Below are 26,006 nucleotides of genomic sequence, written 5' to 3' on the forward strand. Positions count from 1 at the left end.
TTTTTTTCGATTACACGTATACGAAAAGAAAGGAGAACTATGATATGGTGTTGTTTTTTTTGCATTGTCCGGTTAAATAAAAGTTCACTGTATAATAATAAATAATAAAATAAATATTGTGGGCGCGTTTGCATTTCTTGAAAGAATCTACGCTCTTAACATGATCATGACGAATTCATTCACCCCCTATTGGTTATGAAATAATGGGATGTCCCTTATCCCGGTGGCAGATACGCGTGGTGGACATGGCCGGGTGGCAGATACGTGTGGTGGACAGTGACCGGTGTGGCAGATACGTGTGGTGGACAGTGACCGGGTGGCAGATACGTGTTGGTGGACAGTAACAGGGTGGCAGATACGTGTGGTTGACAGTGACCGGGTGGAGATCAGTTTGGTGGACAGTGATCGGGTGGCAGGTACGTGTGGTGGACAGTGACCGGGTGGCAGATAAGTGTGGTGGACATGACCGGGTGAAAGATACGTGTGGTGGACAGTGACCGGGTGGCAGATACGTGTGGTGGACAGTGACCGGGTGGCAGATACGTGTGATGGACAGTGACGGGGTGGCAGATACGTGTGGTGGACAGTGACCGGTGGCAGATGCGTGTGGTGGACAGTGACGGGAGGAAGATACTGTGGTGGAAAGTGGCCGGTGGCAGATACGTGTGGTGGACAGTGGTCGGGTGGCAGATACGTGTGGTGGACATTGGCCGGGTGGCAGATACGTGTGGTGGACAGTGACCGGGTGGCAGATACGTGTGGAAGACAGTGGCCGGGTGCAGAAACGTGTGGATGGAAGACAGTGGCCGGGTGCATAGTGTGTTGGACAGAGACCGGGTGGCAGATACTTGTGGTGGACAGTGACCGAGTGGCAGATACGTGTGGTGGACAGTGACCGGTGGCAGATACGTGTGTTGGACAGTGACCGGGTGGCTGATACGTGTGGTGGACAGTGGCCGGGTGGCAGATACGTGTGGGTGGACTCTGACCGGGTGGCAGATACGTGTGGTGGACAGTGACCGGGTGGCAGATACGTGTGGTGGACATTGGCCGGGTGGCAGATAAGTGTTGTGGACAGTGACCGGGTGGCAGATACGTGTGGTGGACAGTGACCAGGTGGCAGATACGTGTGGTGGACAGTGACCTGGTGGCAGATACGTGTGGTGGACAGTGACCGGGTGGAAGAATCGTGTGGTGGGACAGTGACCGGTGGCAGATACGTGTGGTGGACAGTGACCGGGTGGTAGATACGTGTGGTGGACAGTGGCCGGGTGGCAGATACGTGTGGTGGAACTGTGACCGGGTTGCAGATACGTGTGGTGGACTGTGACCGGGGTGGCAGATACGTGTGGTGGACAGTGACCGGGTGGCATATACGTGTGGAAGACAGTGGCCGGGTGGGGAGATACGTGTGGACAGTGACCGGGTGGCAGATACGTGTGGAAGACAGTGGCCGGGCGGCAGATACGTGTGGAAGACAGTGGCCGGGTGGCAGATACGTTGTGGTGGGACTGTGATCGAGTGGCAGATACGTGTGCTGTTCTATCAATAAAAAATGAATTAAATAGCGTTTGTGCCTCGCACTATTTCAACAACTTTCAAATTTCACGCGTGGGCTAATTGTTCAGGTGAGCTTTTTTCCAGATGCGCACATAGACGGTTAGGATTTTGTCCTTGAGAATACATTCCAGAGAAAGCTTTTGTCTGCAATCGAAGTGACTGTTGAGTGAATGCAAGGGTTCAGCTTTTGTCCGGGTACCTTTAATTGCATCAATCTAGAAGTCGTTATTTCTCCTTAAACAATTTGAAACTATTACCTGAACGAACGAATGCATGGATGCATGAATGCATGACTGACCGACCGACCGACCGACCGAGTGATTGAGTAAGTGAATATACCGTCTTATGACTTACCGTCGTTTGAATATTAGTACACTATAACACATCGCCTCGATAGACCATGGTGCCCCACCCCCACCCCCCTCCCCGCCCAAGAACAGGGCCGTTCGGATCCATCCACGTAAATAAATGCACAAGGCTGCGCAATCAGCTAAAGTATCTTTGAATCATTTAAATAACAACCCAAGACTGACAGTCAGACAAAACATATCGTGTTTTGCTACTGGTCAATTAATGAGCTTCGCATAATCCGGTTCCAAACAAGCAAGGCAAGGGTGCCGTATAATACAGGCATTTATAAGATCCTGTCTCGATGCCAAATCACGTATAGGAAAACAATAAGACTGTTCTGTATTCTTCCCGGAAAACTACAATCCGAAAAAAGGATAACGCACTTCCGTTTGTAAGATGTCCTAGTGAACACAGCATTTCAATTCAGCTGAACAAACTTGCAACCCAATTCGCGCTGTCCCCGCCTCTTATCCAATCAATACTTATATACGTACACCGCTATTGTCAAGAAATACAGAACAGGGCTTGATGTCAGAGAAAGAAATGCTGCTCAGATTTACGACGTGCAGCGTTTCAGACAAGCTGATTAATTGTATTGTCCTCGCCTCAACGGCAAATCAAACGAATATTGCACAACATTAAATATGGTTAAAAGTCCACATTAGAATTATAATTTATAATGGTGGCAAGAATTCGTAGAATAAATTAAAACTGTTCAATGATATGCTGTTCCCCCTCCCCCCTCAACATATGAAAAAGTATTTAATTAATACACGTAATAAGATTGTGTTAAGTACAAAGCTTGTTTTTCTATCTACCGATATTACAACATGTATCAGTCAAAATTGTAACAAGTTATGTGCTTTGCAATCCTTCACTTGGAACTGTGCACAAGTTATAAGCTTTTTAACCCTAAGCTGTTTACTATGTACCATTTATATGCTTTGCAACCCTGTACTATAAACTGTGAACACGTACTATTTTTTTTGCAAACTTCAACCATGAACTGTGTATACGTAGTGTGCTAAACGACGCTCCACTATGAACTAGGTACTTGCGACTTGCTTAACGAACCACCACTATGAACTAGGTATATGTGACGTGCTTAACGAACCTCCTTTTTGAACAAGGTACATGTGACGCGCTTAACGAACTACCACTATGAACTAGGTACATGTAATGTGTTTAACGAACCTCTACTATGAACTAGGTACATGTGACGTGCTTAACGAACCTCCACTATGAACTAGGTACATGTGACGTGCTTAACGAACCTCCTTTTTGAACAAGGTACATTTGACGCGCTAAACGAAATACCACTATGAACTAGGTACATGTAATGTGCTTAACGAACCTCTACTATGAACTAGGTACATGTGACGTGCTTTACGATCCTCCAATATGAACTAGGTACATGTGACGTGCTTAACGAACTTCCAATACAAACTAGGTACATATGACGCGCTTAAGGAACCTCCACTATGAACTAGGTACATGCGACGTGCTTAACGAACATCCATTATGAACTAGGTACATGTGACGCGCTTAATGCACATCCACAATGAACTAGGTACATGTGACGCGCTTAATGAACCTAAACTATTAACTAGGTACATGTGATATGCTTAACGAACCTCCAATATGAACTAGGTACTTATGACGCGCTTAAGGAACATCCACTATGAACTAGATACACGTGTAGCTTCGAAACATCCCATATGAATGAACCGTGTGTGAATAATTATTAATTTCAAACCTCCACAATCAAATGTGTACAACTAATGTGTTTTCAAAACCTATTCTGTGGACGCTTTGCAAGTTATTTGCTTTGCATACCACATATACGAACAGGGTACTAGTAATGTATTTTGCAACATCCACTTTGAAAGCACACGTATTTTAGAACAGGTAATGTTTCCGGCGTAGCCATCTTCTCAAGTTTTCGGAATATATCAAACGACATGTTGAGAACCTTTCAAGTCAGAAGGGCCGAATTATTAACTTTTATTTTCGCTTTTGTTCAATACATAAACTGAGCAAAATGTAGACAGTATACAACATGCCGTATTTTCTTAAAGTAATGTACATGTAACTTAGTCGTTGTGAATTTCATAAAAAAGTAAGGGTGGCATGTTTTTGCCGTGTGACTAGGTGAGCATACATAGCGGTAAACATGGTATGCTGAATTCAAATGTATCGATCAGCCAGTACCATTATAATACGCCACGGTAATGCAACCTTGAATAGTCATTACGGCTTTAGAAATGAGAAATACATTGCTTGTATTACATGTCATACGTTTCCTATGTCAAACTAACTATACAAATATGCCTTTCCAAAACACGTTAACGACATTATTTTGAGCGTTTTTATTGGCTTTACTTCCTTTATCTGGCATATCGCATGCCGTTAGTTTGGCGAAACGTTAATGTGAAATGACGTCACGTCGGCAAACGACTATTAGATAAACGTTTCTTAAAAAATGTCTTAGGTAAATGAAAACATAAATCTGCCGAGACAAATTTCAATAACTCGTTTTAAAACATGGCATTAATGATGTCTTTTGTGAGATCCTACATGTGCACGAGGGAAATATTTATGAATTCATACAGTAACTGGATATGATGGGCGTACAATCTCTACCATACATGAAATTTAAGTCTACAACTACTCTCAACGATCATAATTTTAGAGCAACTTATTTAATAACCTGCGCATGCTACATATGTGCACAGTTCAGCGATATGATTGCCAAACAAGTGTCTGCATTAGCAAAACGCACAGCATATCCATGTATATGTTTAAAAAATCTACAAAAATAACAGTACACGTATCGAACACTAATTACTTTAAATTATGATCACTTACTTTGTTTAACATCCAGTGTCCTAGGTAATGCAGTGTTCTCCACACGACACTCAGCTTCTTTATGAAAGAAAACTGCGGCAGCAGACGACAAAGGCATCGCAACAAAATACACCGATCGTAAATTGAACCATTCCAAATGCCTGTTTATCACAATGAATCTTTGAAAGGAGACTGAACATAACTGATCGTAATTTGATCCGAAAAGTGTTGAAAAACTGTTAAAATACAAATTGTTCCGTCGGTGTGCGTTGCGATCCGCTGTTGGCGTGCGCGTTTCGGAACGGTTGATCGAGTTTGAGCGTTTCAATGAAATATTAGGTGCTTGATTCAAACTTATCTATCAGCCATCTGTCGCCTGTTCGTTGGCGAGCGAAACAAAAAGCAGCCCATTGAAATTCGATAGTGCAAAGAATGCAACGTACCAATGCATAACCCTGCATAACCCTGCCTCTCAAAGAAATCTCGAGATCTGGTGATACTTGTGTGTTAATAAGAACTATAAAACGAAGGAGAAAAAGAAGTAGTAGTAGAAGTGGTGGTGGTGGTTGTGGTAGTGGTGGTATTAGTATTAGTATAAGTATTAGTAGTAGTATTAGTAATTGTAGTAGTAGTAGTAGTAGTAGAAGAAGTAGTAGTAGAAGTAGGAGTAGTAGTAGTAGTAGTAGTAGATGCAGCAGCAGCAGCAGCAGCAGTATTAGTAGTAGTAGTAGTAGTAGAAGTAGAAGTAGAAGTAGTAGTAGTAGTAGTTGTAGTAGTAGTAGTAGTCGTAGTGTAGTAGTATAGTAGTAGTAGTAGTAGTAGTAGTAGTAGTAGTAGTAGTGTAGTAGTAGTAGTAGAGTAGTAGTAGTAGTAGTAGACGTAGTGGTGGTAGTAGTAGTGGTAGTAGTAGTTAGTAGTAGTAGTAGTAGTAGTAGTAGTAGTAGTAGTAGTAGTAGTAGTAGTCGTAGTAGTAGTAGTAGTAGTAGTAGTAGTAAAGTAGTAGTAGTAGTAGAAGTAGTAGTAGTAGTTAGAAGTAGTAGTAGTAGTAGAAGTAGTAGTAGTAGTAGTCGTAGTAGTAGTAGTAGTAGTAGTAGTAGTAGTAGTAGTAGTAGTAGTAGTAGTAGTAGTGGGAATGGTAGTCGTAGTCGTAGTAGAAGTAGTAGTAGTAGTAGTAGCAGTAAAAGTAATCGTAGTAGTAGTAGTAGTAGTAGTAGTAGTAGTAGTAGTAGTAGTAGTAGTAGAAGTAGTAGTACCAACATCAGCAGCGGCAGTAGCTTGTTAATGTTAACACATGTAAACAAATAGTTTTAGTTATGGCTGTTTTATTTATACTGTTGCGGATAAAGATTCTAACGATAATTTGAATGATAATGATGATGATGATGATGATGATGATGATGATGATGATGATGATGATGATGATGATGATGATGATGATGATCATGATGATGATCATGATCATGATGATGTTGTTGATTGAATTTAATAACCCATTAAACGGGAGTAAATCCCCACCTTTGGCTAAATGGTGTAGCTATGGAACGCCAAAACTGCCTTTTGTTGTTAAGTTCGCATTATGTTGGGTTTAAGTGACATTATGTTGGGTTAAGTTAGCATTATGTTGAGTTAAAGTGACATTATGTTGGGTTAAGTTGGCATTTAGTTGTGTGAAGGTGACATTATGTTCGGTTATGTTGGCATAATGTTGGGTTGAGTTGGCATTATGTTTGGTTAAGTTGACATTATCTTGGGTTAAGTTCGGTTAAGTTAGCATTATGTTGGGTTAAGTTAGCATTATGTTGAGCTAAAGTGACTATGTTGGGTTATGTTGGTATTATGTTGGGTTAAGGTGACATTATGTTCGGTTATGTTGGCATTATGTTGGGTTGAGTTTGCATTATGTTCGGTTAAGATGGCATTATATTGGGTTAAGTTCGCATTATGTTCGGTTAAGTTAGTATTATGTTGGGTTCAGTTGACATTATGTTAGGTTTAGTTCACATTATGTTGGGTTAAGTTGACATTATGTTCGGTTAAGTTGACATCATGTTCGGTTGTCATAACGTAATGTCCGGTTAATTCGGATTTTTTCACGAAATCTGTGTCTATCTCCAATCGTTTTCAACCCGAGACGGTTTAGTTCGGTGTCGCTTAAGCCCAAGTCTCACTATAGCCGGTAGAGCCCCGGTCCATCCCGGTTTGCTAACGCCGGTCGACCGCCAAGAACCGGGATGATTCGTAGAAATTTTTTAACGCGGTCACACTATTTCCCGGTGCCGCCTTTGTTGAAGCCGGTCAACCCCGGACTAGCTACGGTTTATCCCGGTGAAGCCCCGGCAGAGCCCCGGTTGTCGCCGGTAATGTCAAAGTGGAGCCCCGGTGAAAGCCGGTACACCGTAACTCCACCGGCACTCATCGGTGCTATACCGGCATCAGACCCCGGCAGAGCTACGGCAACGCCTTGGTTTAACCCCGGTCGTCGCCGGCAATGCCCAGGCGGAGCCCCGGTGAATGCCGGTGGCGTCCCGGCAGAGCGCCGGTTTACCGATGTACCTTAGCTATACTGGGACTCTGCCGGCATTCACCGGGGCTGCACCGGGGCAACACCGGAGACAACCGGGGCGTTGCCGTAGCTCTGTCGAGGTCTGTATGGGCCCCGGTGGAGCTACGGTTCCGTCTCGGTTGTTCCCGGTGCCGTCCCGGTTTTTGCCGGTGCCGCGCCAGTTGTTGCCGGTCCTTTCCGGTGACTCCCGGTTCATCCCGGAGGTATTAAACATTTTAATACTTTACCGGTGGAGCCCCGGTTGTTCCCGGTCGTCCCCGGCGAAGCCCCGGTCGTCCCCGGCGGAGCCCCGGTTCATCCCGGTAGAACCCCGGTTTATCCCGGTAGATCTCGGATCACGCACCGGGGCTCTACCGGCATCATAGTGAGACTGGGCCTTTAGTTTTGATACCGTTTCGTCGTCAATTTTTTCATTGCAGAAATTTGCAATTAGATCAGAAAGCCCTATCTCTATTAACGCACGTGTGAGTCGATCCGCCATTTTAAGACTACTGTACCGAGGAGATCCGAATGAACCGAACACAACGTAATGACGACCGAACATGATGACAACTTAACCGAACATAATGTAAACTTAACCCAACATAATGTTAACTGAACGGTTCAGTTAACATTATGTTGGGTTAAGTTTACATTATGTTCGGTTAAGTTGTCATCATGTTCGGTCGTCATTACGTTATTACGTTTTTTTATAAACTGATATTCTGTTATGTACAATATTTTAAAAGGATGATTATAGTAATAAATATATTTAAGCTTCATATTGTAGTTATTTGTGTTCTTACACCCCTAGACTTTCACGAGGCGGTCCCAAATGCTTGGCTAAAACTTTGGCTACAGTTTCTAAAATTTGGCTACAAAAAAATCTAATTGGCTAAAATGTTGGCTAAAGAAATTTTTGAGCCAGGGGAAGCCCTGTGAACCTAACATAATATCAACTGAACCCAACATAATGTCAACTTAACCGAACATAATGCCAACTTAACCAAATATAATGCCAACTTAACCCAACATAATGTCAACTTAACCGAACATAATGCCAACTTTAGCCAACATAATGGCAACTTAACCGAACATAATAACAACTTAACCAATATAATGTCACCGTAACCCAACATAATGCCAACTTAATCCAACATAATGTCAACTTAACCAAACCTAATTCGAACTTAACCCAGCATAATGTCAACTTAACCCAACATAATGTCAACTAAACACAACATAATGCCACCTTAACCCAACATAATGTCAAATTAACAAACCACAATGTCACCTTAACCTAACATAATCTCAAATGAACCCAACATAATGCCAACTTAACCCAACATAATGTCGCCTTTACCCAGCATAATGTCAAATGAATCCAATATAGTGTAAACTTAACCCAACAGATGTCAACTTAACCCAACATATCAGTCTTGTTCAACAAAAGGCAGTTTTGGCGTTCCATATGTAGCGGGCTTTAATTTCATCCTTTGTTCATTCACAGCGCCTACCGATCGTGCTAATAACTCATACTCCACTCACAGCGTACACTTATTCGTGTACATTAATGGTTAGTTTTTTAGGTTTAACACGTTTTATTGGCAAATGATCAAATAAAACATAGTTGGCCGTAAAATTCGGCGACATGTCAAAGGTGGTATTTTTTACACGCTAAAATCAATCAAAAAAGTACGTGTTAAACGTTTAAATGATTTTAAGGGATATTGTTTTGGCGTTGTCCGTCCGTCTTTCCGTCCGTCCGTCCGGAGCCATATCTTGGAAGTGCTTTGGCAGATTTTATTGAAACTTGGTATGAGTATATATATGGATAAAAGAATGTTGCACGCCACATGTCGTTGTACACCATCGTGTAATAACAGAGTTATGGCCCTTTGTATCTTGAAAAAAATGCTTTTTGAGTGTCAAATATAACACTTTTGGGTCCTGAAGCATATTGGCGGGGGATATCAATTCAACGAATTTGCTTGTTAAACTTATATTCGTAATAATAGTTTTTCAGACACGGTAGATGGCGGAGTTTATTAATGGTATATTATGTTCTACATCTTTACTATCCAATGAGAGAGATCTACACGATGCGAACGTGTCTTTTAAAGGAGTGTTGAGCTTTTCTGCGTTATGGACTTGTGCGGGTGATGAAGGTTTGAGAACCCTTTCCTTTAATAGTTTTTCCTCTCATTCTTGAATCTTATGCGAATTATGCCTATGTGGGTTTTTGAATGGTACTTTCCAAATTCTAATAGGAATACAAAAGTTGAATCGGGATACATAAGTTGTTTTCGTAGAAAGCTTATCGCTCGTTCGTGTAAATTACTTGGGGGTCGAGCTATATTGCTGTGCAGCAAGAAATGACGACTAGTAGGTCATCTCATATATTCTGATACTATCAGTATTGGTGACACCATCATAATTAGTGTCTTGTTCTGAGAAAACTGGGCATAATGCATGTGCATAAAGTGTCGTCCCAGATTAGCCTGTGCAGTCCGCACAGGCTATTTAGGGACGACACTTTCCGCCTAAACAAGATTTTCTGCACAGGCTAATCTGGGACGACACTTTACGCACTTGCTTTAAGCCCAATTTTTCTAAGAGCGCAGCACATATAAGTTAACATGTTTGGTTTCAGAGCTTTCTACATCACCACAAAAACGGAGACAGGCAGTATCATGATCCCAAAAATGATACAAGCAGAGGAAGAAGATATAAGAGCTTCAACGTACCACTGTAGAGAAAACAAATTCATCTCATGTATTGCTCAAATGTTACCGATGTTTAAATTCAAAGTCAACTTCTATTTTGAGCAAAAGGGATAGCATCGTGAATCGAGAAACTGTTTCTTAGATGGATGTTGACTTGTTGTGAATTTCCTATTTAGATGTTTTCAACAATGTTCCCATTTTGAAATTTGTATTTCTAGTTGGATGTTTATATTTAGTCAAACACCCTTTAATTATTTGTTGAACGAGTAATACTTAAATACCAAAATATATTTTAATTAAAAAATGCCTTTAAAGAATTATAGAAATGGATTTACTTACCCTATCGAAATTCATCGAAATCTATCGGCATCTTCTCCTAGCACATCCAACTTCTCACAGCATATCGGGTTTCCGGGGGTGGGGTTGGAGTTCACCTTAAAAGTTGCTTACACCAAGGGAACTGATTTTGAAATGACAATATGTAATCTTTTTAGATGTTAGATTTAAATTTTGATTGTTTAATTGAAGTAGTAGTAGTAGTAGTAGTAGTAGTAGTAGCAGTAATAGTAGTAGTAGTAGTAGTAGTAGTAGTAGTAGTTGTAGTAGTAGTAGTAGTAGTAGTAGTAGAAGTAGTAGTAGAAGGGGTAGTAGTAGTAAGTAGTAGTAGTAGTAGTAAAGTAGTATCGTAGTAGTAGTAGTAGTAGTCGTAGTTGTCGTAGTCGTAGTAGTCGTCGTTTGTAGTCGTAAGTGGTAGTAGTAGTCGTAGTCGTAGGTCGTAGTTCGTAGTCGTAGTTGTCGTCGTCGTAGTCGTCGTCGTCGTAGTCGTTAGTCGTCGTGTAGTGGTCGTAGTCGTCGTCGTCGTCGTCGTCGTTGTCGTCGTCTCGTGGTCGTCGTCGTGGTCGTCGTCGCCGTCGTTTGTGGTGGTGGTCTCCTCGTAGTCTCCGCCGCCGTCGTCGTCGTCGTATCGTCGTCGTAGTTGTCGTCGTAGTAGTCGTAGTAGTAGTTAGTAGTAGTAGTCGTAGTAGTAGTATAAGAAGTAGTAGTAGTAGCAGTAGCAGAAGCAGTAAAAGTAGTAGTAGTATCGTAGCAGTAGCAGTAACAGTAGTAGTAATAGTAGTAGCAGTACTGGTAGAAGTAGCAGAAGTATTAGTAAAAGAAGTTAGTAGTAGTAGTAGTAGTAGTAGTAGTAGCAGTGGCTGGTGGTGGTGATGGTGGTGGTGGTGGTGGTGGTGGTGGTGGTTGTTGGTGGTGGTGGTAGTAGTAGTAGTAGTAGTAGTAGTAGTAGTAGTAGTAGTAGTAGTAGTAGTAGTAGTAGTAGTAGTTAGTAGTAGTAGTAGTAGTAGTAGTAGTAGTAGTAGTAGTAGTAGTAGTAGTAGTAATAGTAGTAGTAGTAGTAGTAGTAGTAGTAGTAGTAGAAGAAGTAGTACTAGTAGTAGTAGTAGTAGAAGTAGTAGTAGCAGTAGTAGTAGTAGTAATAGTAGTAGTAGTAGTAGTAGTAGTAGTAGTAGTAGTAGTAGTAGTAGTAGTAGTAGTAGTAGTAGTAGTAGTAGTAGTAGTAGTAGTAGTAGTAGTAGTAGTAGTAGTAGAAGTAGTAGCAGCAGTAGTAGTAGTAGCAGCAGTAACAGTAGTAGTATTAGTATATATCAATTCGCCTATCGATCTAAGGGAGATAATTCGATCAACGTTTCTGACCGAGAGAATGTTCGGTTATTTTCTCTATATTTAAATAAACCTATGATATTTCTAAACAAAAATACGTTGTTATAATATGTCTAAATAGTCTATACTATCGCCACCAATAATACCATATGATCGAGCATGAGCGAGTACCACAACAGTGTTAGATCTGTTTCTCGCATACATATTTATATTGTTACTAGTATTATGTGTTGTGCCAAATATTGTAACAATGATATAACAATCATTTATCAATCAATTGATGAATCCATGATGCAGTGATTCCCGCATACATTTATTGTGTCATCAAAACCTAAACATTTCAGCGTTTCATGATTATTTGTGTTACTATTACTGAAAAGAAAGCAAACCCACGTGTGCCCTGTTACAGCACACTTTGGTGTCGACCGTAAATTGATTGTCAACTGCAAATTTCGTGGCCATATGAACCCACTTTGGTGTCAACCAGACTTTTGAATTGAACACCGAGCATTTGGTTGGATGCATGTTGTAAGGGATCATCGAATGACAGTGGAATGCATACATAATTATTCTACTCTCTTCTTTTATTATACTTACCCTAATCCTCTTTTTCATCATAATTATCATAAGCCTCAGAACATCACCACCATCATCAACAACAACCACAATAACTACGAAAACACCAACACCACCATTATACTCATTATCATTACAATCGAAAACCATACTACCATAACCGTTATTACCCCATTTGCAATAAATATTTTGTCGTAATAAATAACCGTCATAATGTTATTTTCCTGTTATCCCCATAATCAGCATACAATCACTATATCAAACCCGTAGCCAAAGGGGGGGGGGGGGGGGGGGTTGGCGCTGGGTGCGTTCGAACAAAACATATTTTGACGAGTAAAAAAAGTTATACTATAAGCTGCACCAACCTTTATTTGACGCAAACACGGTTATTTATCTTTTCCCGGAATCCAGTGAGTCTTCGTATGTAAGCGTTACAATAATGTTGAATTCAATAGGCTACCGACAGGTCACCATGTAAATAATTTCTGAATGAAATCTAGCGCGTGATTTTTATTTACAATGTTTAAACGTAGAGTTGTTGAAATGAACAGAAGTTTTGACAGAAAAATGTGAGACGATATAAGAAGCCGGTCCTAACGAAGGGGCGGATCCAGGATTTCTGGTTGAGGGGTGGGGGCGGTATATTGAAAGATTTGCTGGGGGTCCAGGGGGCCGCTAGGGTCCCTGGTGGGTCCAGGGCTAACCCCTGCTAGGAGGGTCCAGGCGTTAGCTCCACGATTTTAGTGATTTTGATCTACTGCATTTTCGCTCGTTTTGGCTTTGGCGCATCCATCTTTGTTGACATCAAATGCAGCGAAAAGAGAATCAATGTTCAAAAAGAGGGATACATCAGAGTTCGACTTGAAAAACCGGGCGACAGAGAGTCTAAAGTTAAAACATTTAGCGATTGTCTTTGATTAGTGGGAAAGGTTGTGTACGAAATAGAAGAAAAATGAGTTTAAATAGGTGATTTAGATCTCGTTAAGTGTGAAACATCAAATGAATTGACTTTACTTTGGCGATTTTAGTAGGGGGGGGGGGGGGGGGGCGTACGCCGCGTCCGCCCCCCCCCCCCCCCATTGGAACCGCCTATGGGAAGGTAGGTTAGCTTAAATAGTTAACTAAGAATAAATGTTGTATTAATTCATAGATTAAAAGTAAAATGATGATTTTCATATCAGTACTCAACTGTAATAGATATCATAACGTAATGATGAAGCCTACCTATTGTTGGTTGAAATCCCAGCCAATTGTTGGTTGAAATCCCAGCCAAATAGCCTTTTTCGACGATCATCTTAATGGCTGGATAAACAAATAGATTAACTTGAATTGATAATCTTATAAAAAGAAAGTACATTTTAGATGATTGTTAACGGAATTCGAAACCCAGTTGCCAGCTTCCGAAAATGACTGAAATCAAAGGACACCCTGTCGACTATTGCCGAAGACTAATGAGTCACTTGTTAATAATTTTGCATTATACCACGATTTATAACAATAGTTATTATAATTAATTCGAAACGTTATAACTTATGATCAGGTGGACGTTAACGTTTAATGTTCATTAACTGTGGTGGATCTTGAGCATAATGGGCAAATAAGTTCATCATTTTTCTTCAACGTCCTGGTATACATTGTTAAGGACTTTGAGGCCATAGGGCCAGTAGTTTGAGGTTATAGCGTCTTTATGAAGCCTTAATTGTTATATGTTTCTAAAATTTGTTTAGTAAAAGATAACTAATTTGTTAAAAATAGTTGTTTAAAAAGTAACCAGAATTACCAGTTTGATTTCTGTTTAGTATTGATGCAGATTAGAGAAGACCCAGTTTTGTTTATTTGTGTTTTTTGTACAATACACTTTTAGCACGTTTAGAGCAATGTTAGGCCTCTGGTACTATCCATAGAAGCAGACAAACAATTGTTTTGAAAAAAAGTCACATATTTCCTTTTAATTTGCTTGATTTATGAATGGTAGAATTTTCGAAATACGCAACTTTTATCAAGATTCCATGATTCCAATAGATAATGATATTTGATACCGTTCTTATTGCGACAATATGATGGCGACAGTGCGTTAGTACGATGGCGACAATCCGATAGTGTGATATTAGGATGACGACAGTGCGACAATACGATGGCGACAGTGCGATAGTACGATGGCGACAATGCGACAATGCGATAATACGATGACGACAGTGCGACAATACGATGGCGACAATGCGATAATACGATGATTTACAGATCGAAACGAGGGTGTACAACTACAGTGCGTTTCGTTTTGATATTTTCGTTTATATATAACAAAACGCACTGTAGTTTTACACACTCGTTTCGATATAAATATATAATTCCGTTCCCCTTTGGTGCTTTTCTCATGAACATCTGTCAAGAATGAAAAAAATCTCCGTGATTAATGCTCATATAAATACAAAGACCGCGCACGTATACACGCACACGCACAATGCAATACGTTGCGCTAAAACGCTAACGTTCCATGGATTGTAATAACGCAGTTTTTGCGTATACAGATCAATAAAGCAACAAAAAATTTTAACAAAAATGAGGTATTTGTTATTTACTCGCAATAATAAAGGATTTACATACATCGAGTACAAATTATAACGAAGTATGCAAACATTATTGAAATAACTGATGGAAAAAAAGCATAAAGACGAATAGAAGATGCTGTAACTAGTATTTTGTTACAAATTTTATACAAAAAACGTAAAATGTAATTGCAATTTAGTATCATGCATACTGGCGGATATTCCCTTCCATAAACGTGTGTATGTTTGTAAAAAATGATTCAGATCATTGATCATAATTTTAACTCTTCCAGTGCTGGAACCGAATTTTGAAGGCCTTTGCAAACAGTTTGGCTCCAGATGAAACGCCATAGAATGTGGCGTCTCATCAGGACCCAAACTGTTTGCTATTCTGATAGTATTCCTTGAAAAAAATAATAAAAAAATGCTAATTTTAGAAATTCAGCAGACGACATTTTAGCAGACGACACATTTCCCAGCATGCAAAGGGTTAACCAAGGATACTACCATGAATCTTACCTCTATTGCTGTTGATTCTCTTGAATATAGCAAATAATGAACTCCAGGGGCTCAGGACAAAGGCAACTCTTGTTCAAAAACACTTAATTTACAACAACATACCAATTATAAATAATTGAAGACTCATGGGGAGATCCTTTTAATGTAAGTGCATGCTTACTTCCGTGACAAGTTCAGCGAGCCGAACTCAGTGTGTATAATGAGAAAGTGTTGTTAACAATTAGTATTTAGTAAATAAACCCAGAAGCGTTTTCCAAAAAAAGAATATGTTTTTAGTTTTGTTGCGGACGGTTTTCGTGTGTGAGTCAGTATGTTGATAAGAGCTGCAATCAATGAACAAGAATACATGGCTTCATTGTACTAGATTGCTTTAATAAGCAGCCGAATAACAAGTCTTCCAGACATGGAGAGGAACTGCAATCCGCAGTTGTATTAGATGACTTTATCTTGTAGACATCATTCAAGTTTTAAATTTATGTGTGTAAATATTTTATCCTTCAATACAAAAAAAAACAGCGGGAAGTATGCGGGCATGTACATGTTCACGTCATTCGTGTGGGAAGCGTGGAAAGACTGTCTGCAAGTGTAGAATAACAAGAGCTTGTCACAGTAGTGCCAAAACCCCGCCGATATGTGTTTGCTTGTATAACAACATTTGTTTTAGAGAGTAGAATAATATTTGTAAAACATGGCACCTGTGTCATCTATTTATATTTCAAGGATCAATTACCGGTAGTTATATAGTGTTGGAGTTCTGCTATGGAGAATAACATATATGGAAATGAAAGAAAGGGAGGTAATTAAAACAGAAGACTATAAACAGTTACTGTTCTTGATCACTGTATTTTTCCTTAAACTCATCTATTCATTTTACAGTGAATACTTCAGTGTCCAAATTTAAATCTTATTGTAAAATTATATAAAGGGAAATATTAAAAATTGAAAAGCTAAAATATTTATATTTATGAAATTAAATTAAATATAATTGAAAATTATAAATAAATAAATATAAATATTTTTAAAAAAGAAATAAATACAACAAATAAAGAAATAAAGGGAGGTAATTCAAAAACTTCGTCCAAAAGAGTTATGGTTCATGTTTACTGCACTTCTCATAGTTGCCATCTGTTTATATTTCTAGTTTCAAGTAAATCCCTTAAGTAGATTGAGAGTTATGCTCTTGACAAAAAAATACTTTGAAATTAAATAAAGGGAGATAATTCCAAAACTAAGGTAGATAGAGTCATGGTTCTTAGTCACTACACTACTCCTACTTGCCATCTGTTTATATTTCAAGTTTCAAGTAAATCCCTTCAGTTGATTTAGAGTTATGCTCCGGACAAAAATTTAATTTGAAATTAAATAAAGGGAGATAATTAAAAAACTAAGGTAGATAGAGTTATGGTTCTTAGTCACTGCACTTCTCCTACTTGTCATTTGTTTATATTTTAAGTATCAAGTAAATCCCTTAAGTAGATTTAGAGATATGCTTCGGACAAAAATTTACTTTTAAATAATATAAAAGGAGAGATAATTCAAAAACTAAGGTAGATAGAGTTATGGTTCTTGGTACTTGCACTTCTCCTAGTTGCCATCTGTTAATATTCTTAGTTTAAAGTATATCCATTGAATAGATTTGGAGTTATGCTCTGGACAAATTTTCGGACGGAAGGACAGACGGACGGAGACTATTACTATATCCCCTCCGAATTTTTTTTCGGCGGGGATAAAAAGCATGCATCGCTTAAAACTATGATACCTTTATCATATCATAACACCGAAACCAGGTATCAAAACAACATTACAATTCAGGCGTTCAATAATTCACTATAATTTATTCGTGCGTATGGCGCAATATTTTGTTCTATGCAACAAATGTATTTGACCATCATATTTTGGAAGGGTAAAAGTAAACGTTCAATATAGGGGTTTATAATCGAATGTTCGAATTAATTTGAATGAGAAAATACGAATATTAGAATATAATTTCATGATAAGTTTAGTGTAAACCCATTTATTTTAGCTCGATTGTGTAGGAAATGTAGGGCTTATTTGAATTGCCCTTTCCTGTGTCCGTTTCCTGGGACTAGAACCAGTACTTGGCGTCTTTGGGGGAGGAGGCGTCCATTGTGGGGATCGGACCCGTTAACTAGCGGTCGCTAGGTGGACACCATATCCACCAGGCCACGTTAACTACCGGTCGCTAGGTGGACACTATACCCACCAGGCCACGTTAACTACCGGTCGCTAGGTGGACACCATATCCTCCATGCCACGATTTCAGGATTCATTCCTATCAAATGAGATTATGACGTTAAGTCCGGATAAACAAGTTTAAAAAGGACGTTAAGTTAAAAATTGAAAATAATTAATATTTCGGTCATAAATAAAGTAAATTAAACAAAAATAGTGTGGAAGAAAGCTTAAAAAATTCTCTACATTTACATGTTACAACTATTTTCGTAAGTGATTGTTGACGGCAAAAAATGGACAACGAAGATTCAGCGGTCGCGCAAGATCAACCGGAAGTTCATGCAAAAATCAAATTATTTGACATTAATGAAGCTCGTCTGTTGAGAAAAAAACTAAAAATGGAAGAGAAAGAAAGGAAAATTAATAATTATGAACTTACGCCATTGACAATCAATTCTGGCGAGGGCGAACAATATGTGGAAGTGAGAAATTACAGTCTGAATGAAAATGTAAAAAATGAAGAAGAAATTAAGATCTACTGAAAAAGAACCGTTAGAAATTATACAAACAAACGGAGGAACAAAACTCGTACTAAACACAGGTACTTATGAACTGTTAAAATTTGCTAGCAAGAAGTATTTTTCAGACAATTCACTTAAGTATAAGTACTTATGTAAACCAGCAAATGACAGAAAATCAAATAAAGTGGAGCTTAGTTATAAAGTCGCGGATGAGAAGAACCACTTGTACACGTTTAACATGTACCACACGACTTCATCATGCTTGATAAATGGTAGAAACGTGGCTCACTTCTTTGACACAGACCTTCCAAAAATTCTCCAAATAATGAAAACTGACATTCGGTCAAATAATAAATCAATAGGTGAATTAAATGAATACATGAAACAGCAAATACTATCATACTTGGAGCGTAGAAATCCCGAGCGCCCAACACCGAAAATGTCTGTAACGTATGGAGTTGATGAATCTGAAACGCTTCTAGACAGTATTTGTGAACAGGACTCCCGAAAATTTTAAAGGAAATGAAGATGATGAATGAATGCTGTTAGATACAAAATTCCGATTGAACAATTTCCAACAGGAGACTAGATTGCAACTTTCACAGTTAAGAGATGAAATTGCAAGTGTTAAAAATACAATCTCGTTAGCTAACCAGCAATCAACAGATAAAGTACAAACAATTAGTCAGAGTACGGATAAACTCAGTAAAGATATGAAACAAGCCAACGACGCACTTCACAGAAAATTACAATCAGTGCATGATACTATAAAGAAAATAACCCCATCGACAGCGAATATGGTGGAACGGTTGGTACAGAATGAACGCAGTGAACGCGAAAGAGCTACGACGGAAACACCTCAATCAGAAAAAAAGTAATAATAATGGAAGCGGACATGAAAGAAAAGAGAGAGAACAGTCTCCAACGGAACAAAAACTCGATGAAAATACTGATACTGTGGACACGACAGATATATCAGATAAAACTCTAATAATAGGTAACTCAATTCTAAGCGGAATTAACAGGCGTGGGTTGAATAAAAATACACACATTAAAACTCTACCAGGGCGGAAAATTAAAGACATTCGTTTAACACTGGATTCATGGGACATGACAAAATACAAAAATGTGATAATATATATTGGTGGGAATGCGGAAGGAGGAGACCCAAGAAAAGCATATCGTGAAATAAAGCAACTGCTACATGAACTAAACGGACATAACTGCGCTGTATACTTGTGCACAGTTGCCCCAAGACGAGATGCAGATGTAGTTCCACTGAGTGATATAATTAAACAAATATGCGAAGAAACAGATGCGCAATCTATTGAACTGTATACATCCTTTATTTATGGAAATGGTAACATGGCTCAACATTTGTATGGCAGAGATGGGATACATCTGCACGCTAGAGGCTGCAGTACGCTAGTGGCTAACATAAACAAAGCCGTAAACATCATAAAACAGAAGACGAGCGGACTACAAGATCGACAAGCTAATCGTAGCGTAACTCCTCACTCTACTCAATCCGGAAGTAATGGTTACGTTAATTATGCTCCTGACCGAGGCAGTTCGAGAAACGGCGATTCACGTGACTATCAGTTGCAAAACGGAAGTAACGCACCAGGACGAGGCTCGAGAAATGGCTATTCACGTGACGGAAGAGGCAGTTTTCGGACGCAAACCGACAGTTACGGCTACGGAGATCATGCAACATGCTTGAGGAATGGCGACTCACGTGACGGGCGAGATGACTATCAGACGCAAACAGGAAGTAACGGTTTCCGAAATTACGCATCCAATAAAGGCTCAAGGAATGGCGATTCACGTGACGGTAGGGATGGCAAGAAGAATAATCTACATTCATATAAGAATAGTAGTAATTATGGGCAACAACAAAGACATTGTGAGTACTGTCATTACAATAATCACTACACTTGTGAATGCAGACGATTGAGCTCGGCTCAGTAGGAACGCGTAGACAGACACAAACATGTACTGATACACAACAAATTTAAAGCACTTAACAAGGTTTGTGAAAATTGTAATTTTAAAGGGATCTTTTCACGCTTTGGTAAATTGACAAAATTGAAAAAAGTTGGTTCAGATTCGCAAATTTTCGTTTTAGTTATGATATTTGCGAGGAAACAGTAATACTGAACATTTACCATGGTCTAATATAGCCATTATATGCATCTTTTGACGATTTTAAAACCTAAAAATTATAAAGCGTTGCAACGCGAAACGATTGAATAATTTGGAGAGTTCTGTTTTTGTCGTTAAATTTTGTGAAACTACGAAGATTGCTTATATAAGGTATAAATTACGTTCAGTAAGTGTACACGGCGGAATAGCTCAGTAGGATAAAGCGTTTTTACTTCAGGACTCTGGCAGGACTCCAGGGGTCACTGGTTCGAAACCTGGTCCGGGCAATGTTTTTTTCCTTTTTATAATTTTATTCTTGATTTTTTACTGGAGCTTTTACGATCCAATGTTTACATTTATCGATATAAAGCATTTAATGAATAAGTTAAAAAATGCCAAAATCTGTGAAAAGGCCCCTTTAAGATTTGTATATGTAATGAATCCAAAATAGTGCTTAAATATGGTGATATAGACCGTGTCTTTGATGCCAGTATTAAAGATTCTGATTACTCAGAACAATGTAATAATATGTCATGCAATAATAATGATGTTTCATTCTCAAACCCTATTGCAAATGAAGGATTAAATATTTGCGAGGATAAAGATGATTCAGCAGGGTCTACCTTAGAATTTTCTAAAAAGGGACTTCATATCGTAAGTTTAAATATTCAACACTTTTTGCCAAAACTTGATGAAATTAAGTACGTTTTGTTGTCTCAAAAATGTTATGTGGATGTTATTGGTTTTTGTGAAACATTTTTAAACGAAAATTTGTCTGATGTAAATTTAAATATTCCGAATTTTACATACATTCGTAAAGACAGAAGTAAAAAAAAGGGTGGCGGAATCTTGCTTTATATAGGTAACCATGTACCATTTAAACATAGACCAGACTTAGAGCCTGATGAGATTGAATTATATGTATGTATTGAGATATGCTTTAAAAACACAAAATCTTTTCTATTAAATTTTATCTATCGTCCACCTAATGAAACGCAGAAATAGATAGAAAAGTTTGATGCATTACTTGATAAGTTTGAGGGTTTAAACATTGAGTATCACATATTAAGTGATTTCAATTTTAAATACATTGCTGACAGCAAGTCCTATGAATGCAAATTGTGGTCAAAAACTGTATTAAAGCATGGCCTCGTGCAACTGGTAAACACACCAACCAGAGTCACAGATAAATCGTCTTCAATAATTGATCATAGATATACTAATCGAACAGACAGAGTAAGTGCTACTTATGTCCCACAAATATCTATAAGCGACCACTATCCGGTATGCATGACAAGGAAAATTAACTATAAAATCTGGAAACAAGGCACTCACTCTAATATTAGATATATATGCTTTAAAAAGTTTGTAATATCTGATTTCCGATGATTTTGCAACTAAATTTAATTGAAACTGTTCAAGATCCAAATATGTCCCTTCAATCTTTATATAGAATTTTGAATAGCGTTTTAAAAAAGCACGCCCCTTACAAGCAAAAGAGAATAAAAAGCACACATATGCCAAAATGGATAAACCAAGAAGTTATTAAAAGTATGCGCGATAGAGATCATTTCCGCAAAATTAAAGACTGGGGCAATTATAAACTGTTACGAAATAAAACTACGGCATTAATTCGCAAAAGCAAGAAAGAATATTACAACAATGCTGTTAAAAATGGTACTAGTACGGCACATATTTGGAAAAATTTGAAAAATATATCTAATAATGACAATGATCAAAACTGCGGAGTGAATTTGCCAAATAAAATTTTAGTGAACGGTGTGTATGTTGAGGGCAAAAGTAGGATCCTAATTGCCTTAAATGAGCATTTTACAAACATATCAAACATTGTTGATAAGCTGAAATTTCACGAAGAAAACTTTTCTTATTTAAAGCTATATCTCGACAAATCCTTTAAACAGCATGAATTTTCTATAAATTACATTACCCCTCTCGAAGTAAGTAAAATAATTAGCAATTTAAATGTTAACAAGGCTACGGGAATCGACGGGATCGGTGCAAATATTATAAAATACTGTGGTTAGCATATTGTTTTACCAATAACCTCGATAATAAATAATAGTATTTGTACAGGAATTTTCCCCGATTTGTTAAAAGAAGCGTATGTTCTACCAAGATATAAAGGCTCAGACAGAGAGGACTGTAATAACTATCGTCCGATTTCAATTTTGCCAACTATATCAAAGATATTCGAAAGACATCTATCAAATGAATTAAAAGAATTCTTTCGTGTAACAAATGTGTTAAATAAACATCAGTCAGGGTTTAGAGAAAATCATTCTTGCCAAACAGCACTGATTCGACTCATTGATGAGTGGCTAAAAGATATAGATAATGGTAATTGTATTGGTTCTGTTTTTATTGACATGAAAAAAGCTTTTGATTTAGTAGATCATGGAGTTCTGTTGTACAAACTAAAACTTCATCACTTTTCAGATGGTACCTTGTCCCTTTTTCGGTCTTATCTTAGTCAAAGACAACAATGCGTTAAACTAGTTTTTCTACCCCTCTAACTTTTAAGAGTGGTGTCCCTCAAGGTTCTATTTTGGGCCCTCTCTTGTTTCTTATTTATATAAATGATATAGGGTTATTACAAAACCAATCAGACATAGACTTGTACGCTGATGACTCGACACTATATGCTACAGGGTTCAATCCTTCCGAAATTCAGACTAACTAACAAAATGATATTTATTTCATACAAAAATGGTGCACCCTCAATAACATGATGATAAACCCTAATAAATCAAAATGCATGCTTATTGGCTCAAAACAAAAAATTAAGAATATCAACCTTAATCTAAAAATAGATAATAATGCTATTGAGAATGTCACTAGCCATAATATTTTAGGACTTTATATCGACAAACATCTGCAATGGAAAGTACACATTGATAAAATATGCTCTAAAATAAGCAGCAAAATATCTCTGCTTAAAAAGATATCAAATTATCTCACGTTTGATATGAAGAAATTATTTCATAATTCATATATTCTAACCAATTTCGATGATTGTTGTACGATCTGGGGCAACGCTAATAAAACCAATTTAACAAAAGTGAATGATTTACAAAAACGCGCAGCGAAAGTCATTTTACAAAAGCCAAAAAGAACACCATCCAAAGATTTGTTTTTACAACTTAATTGGCTTTCGTTAAATAATAGATGTAAATACCACACGGCAATCTTAATATATAAATGTGTCAACAATCAGACTCCAGAATATATAAATGATATTATAACTTTTTCTCAAAATCTCAACTATAACTTAAGATCTGCCACCCATAACGCTATTGTTAATACCAAAGCAAATACAGATTATACGAAACGAGCTTTTTCATACCATAGCATGAATATCTGGACCAGTATACCAATTGGAATAAGAATGTCATGCTCTATTTCTGCTTTTAAAAGGCAATATAAAGCACATTTATTTTCTAATCAATGATATGTCATGTTATTTTCTAATCAATGTTATTTCATGTGTGTCTGTCTAAAAGACAAAATGTGTGTTATGTATAGGTGTAAGAAAATATTGTTTGAATGTTTTACTTGTTATAGACCTATGTGTGTATGTTATTTTAAGAAGGCCACATGGTAAAAAAGTATTGATTCATCTGCATAATATGTATAATGTGTCATTGTCTTAATGTGTAACCTTCTGTAAATAAAGCTTTTATTATTATTATTATTATTATTATTATTATTATTATTATTATCCATAGAAAAAAGGATTAAGATAGTATAGGGAGAAACTCCACTATTCTAAAATAATACAGCCAAAGAGGACTTTTTATCTTCGAAAAATACGTACGCAAGTAATAAAACAATATTCGAGATTTTAAATATTATTTAAATTCCTTATGTTAAAGTATGACCATACTGAGGTGAATCTTATCAAACGTGGGGTCGGAGGACAAGGCATACTCAAAGGTATGTCGACTCATAACAGACCCCAAATAGTGAAATGTTCAACTATTGTCTCGCTCTGACAATGCGTGCATCGTTTAACCCATTTATGCCTAGTGGACTCCCCCATCCTTCTAAATTGAATCAATTTATTTCCAAAATTAGGGATGTCTAGTATATACTACTATATTTAGAATATTTCTTACAGAAATTCCTTTAAGCAAATAGCGCAGACCCTGATGAGACGCCGCATCATGCGGCGTATCATCTGGGTCTACGCTGTTTGCCAAGGCCTTTTTCTAGACGCTAGGCATAAATGGGTTAATGATCTATTTACTTATGTGTACGTGCTATCGAAATATAGAACTCTGACATTAATTGTATCAGCTTCGTGTCGAGTGATGATTATAAATGGAAGAATTCCATAATGATTTCTTGAGTTATCTCGTGAAAAGTATTTATTATAATTGACTATGTATTAAGCCCTGTTGATTTTGTTTTTAATATTTGTCTCTGACTTTTCATTATTGGCTTGTTTGTTGTTATTTTTTGACACGCAATCGCTATATCTTTTGTTTGAATGGTGTGTCATTGTTATTGAAATTGCTCAGAAATATTCAATTTATTTCACCGACATGCCCTACACTGTCACTAACCCCATAAATGTCTTTTTTTTAATTAAATATCACTAAAAACAATGATATAATAAATGTCTTATCCATATATCGTCTGCTCTTGTATACGAATTTTTTCGATCATATTTGTACATATGTCCGTCATATTTCATATTCAATAATACATCTGATATTGTGTAGTAACTTAGTAATTGTGACGTAGACTGTTTTGTAAGACTCCGATCGGCCTCGATCCTTTTTTCAGATCGTGGCTTGATTGGGATGATCGTCGTAAAGTCGCAGCTATGTGTGAACGGGGGTTAGATATGGAATCCCGACTGTGTCTATTGTGTACGTTGAGCAGCGTCACACCCACATGTCTCTGATGCTCAATTGGTCATTGTCGGCTCGGGTACTAATTAATTGTACATCGGGTACTCTTAAGTATATTTAAATGTACCCCGGGTATGGAAACAATACTTAAACGTACCAGGTCAATTTAGACTAAACCCGAGTTTTATTCCCGCTCAAAATGCGATGTCGTTAAATGCGACACGGAATACGAAACAAAATTATTTTTGAACATTACCTGCCTCAACATGCATTTTTTAGTATTAGTTTCGATAATATAGATGATATTTTATTAAATATTGACATTATTATGAACATACTTAATTTGAAGAAAATAGCCAACAACGACCGATTTAGCGTTAAAATTTCCGGGTACGTTTAAGTATTTTTTCCGTACCCGGGGTACATTTCAGAATACTTAAGAGTAGCCGGGTTACATTTAAGTAGTACCCGAGCCGACAATGACCAATAGAGCGACACTGATGTAGCGAGCGATATCGCGTGGCTGGTTTCATGCTGGGGCATCAATAATTAAGTCACGATAAGGAAACGAAACGACTGCTTAACGAACCTCATTACCTTTAAATTGACAACAAGATGTAAGGAAAAACATTATCAGATAATTGGAAAAACAAGTTTTAATGTTGGAATGGTTAAGAGAACATGGCTTAAATGATTGTTAATCAATATGTATACGAGTTCGTATTAATTAGCGTCTGTCTGACCTATATTCGTTTTGGAGACAGAAGACATAGAACTCAACCAGACATGCGCACACGCGTACCATAAAGCTATGGTCCAAATGCCTGGATTAATTTAATTGCTGGTTGTGTCACAAAAGTACCGAACCGATCTTTATTACTTACTGATAATATAAGTGTTTGAAGAAAAGTTGAAAGTGTAAAAATATGATTGCGCAGGCTTGA

The 26,006-nt window shown here is 37.9% G+C and overlaps 3 protein-coding genes across 3 annotated transcripts in view; 1 reads left to right on the top strand and 2 right to left on the bottom strand.

The window, feature by feature from the left end:
• LOC127881738 (60S ribosomal protein L30-like) overlaps positions 1-26,006 on the top strand; it is a 332,547-nt gene that overhangs the window by 144,306 nt on the left and 162,235 nt on the right. The gene's annotated exons all lie outside the window — the stretch shown is intronic.
• The window catches only part of LOC127881737 (transcription initiation factor TFIID subunit 10-like), a 98,501-nt gene that overhangs the window by 10,648 nt on the left and 61,847 nt on the right, over positions 1-26,006 (bottom strand). The gene's annotated exons all lie outside the window — the stretch shown is intronic.
• Positions 194-25,334, bottom strand: LOC127831455 (uncharacterized). Its single transcript, XM_052356437.1, has 2 exons — positions 25,319-25,334; positions 194-1,542 (listed from the first exon to the last, which is right to left on the bottom strand). The coding sequence occupies exons 1-2, from the start codon at positions 25,332-25,334 to the stop codon at positions 194-196; spliced, it is 1,365 nt and encodes a 454-aa protein (XP_052212397.1).

This window comes from Dreissena polymorpha, chromosome 5, assembly GCF_020536995.1.
Source record: "Dreissena polymorpha isolate Duluth1 chromosome 5, UMN_Dpol_1.0, whole genome shotgun sequence".
NCBI classification, from domain to species: Eukaryota; Metazoa; Mollusca; class Bivalvia; order Myida; family Dreissenidae; genus Dreissena; species Dreissena polymorpha.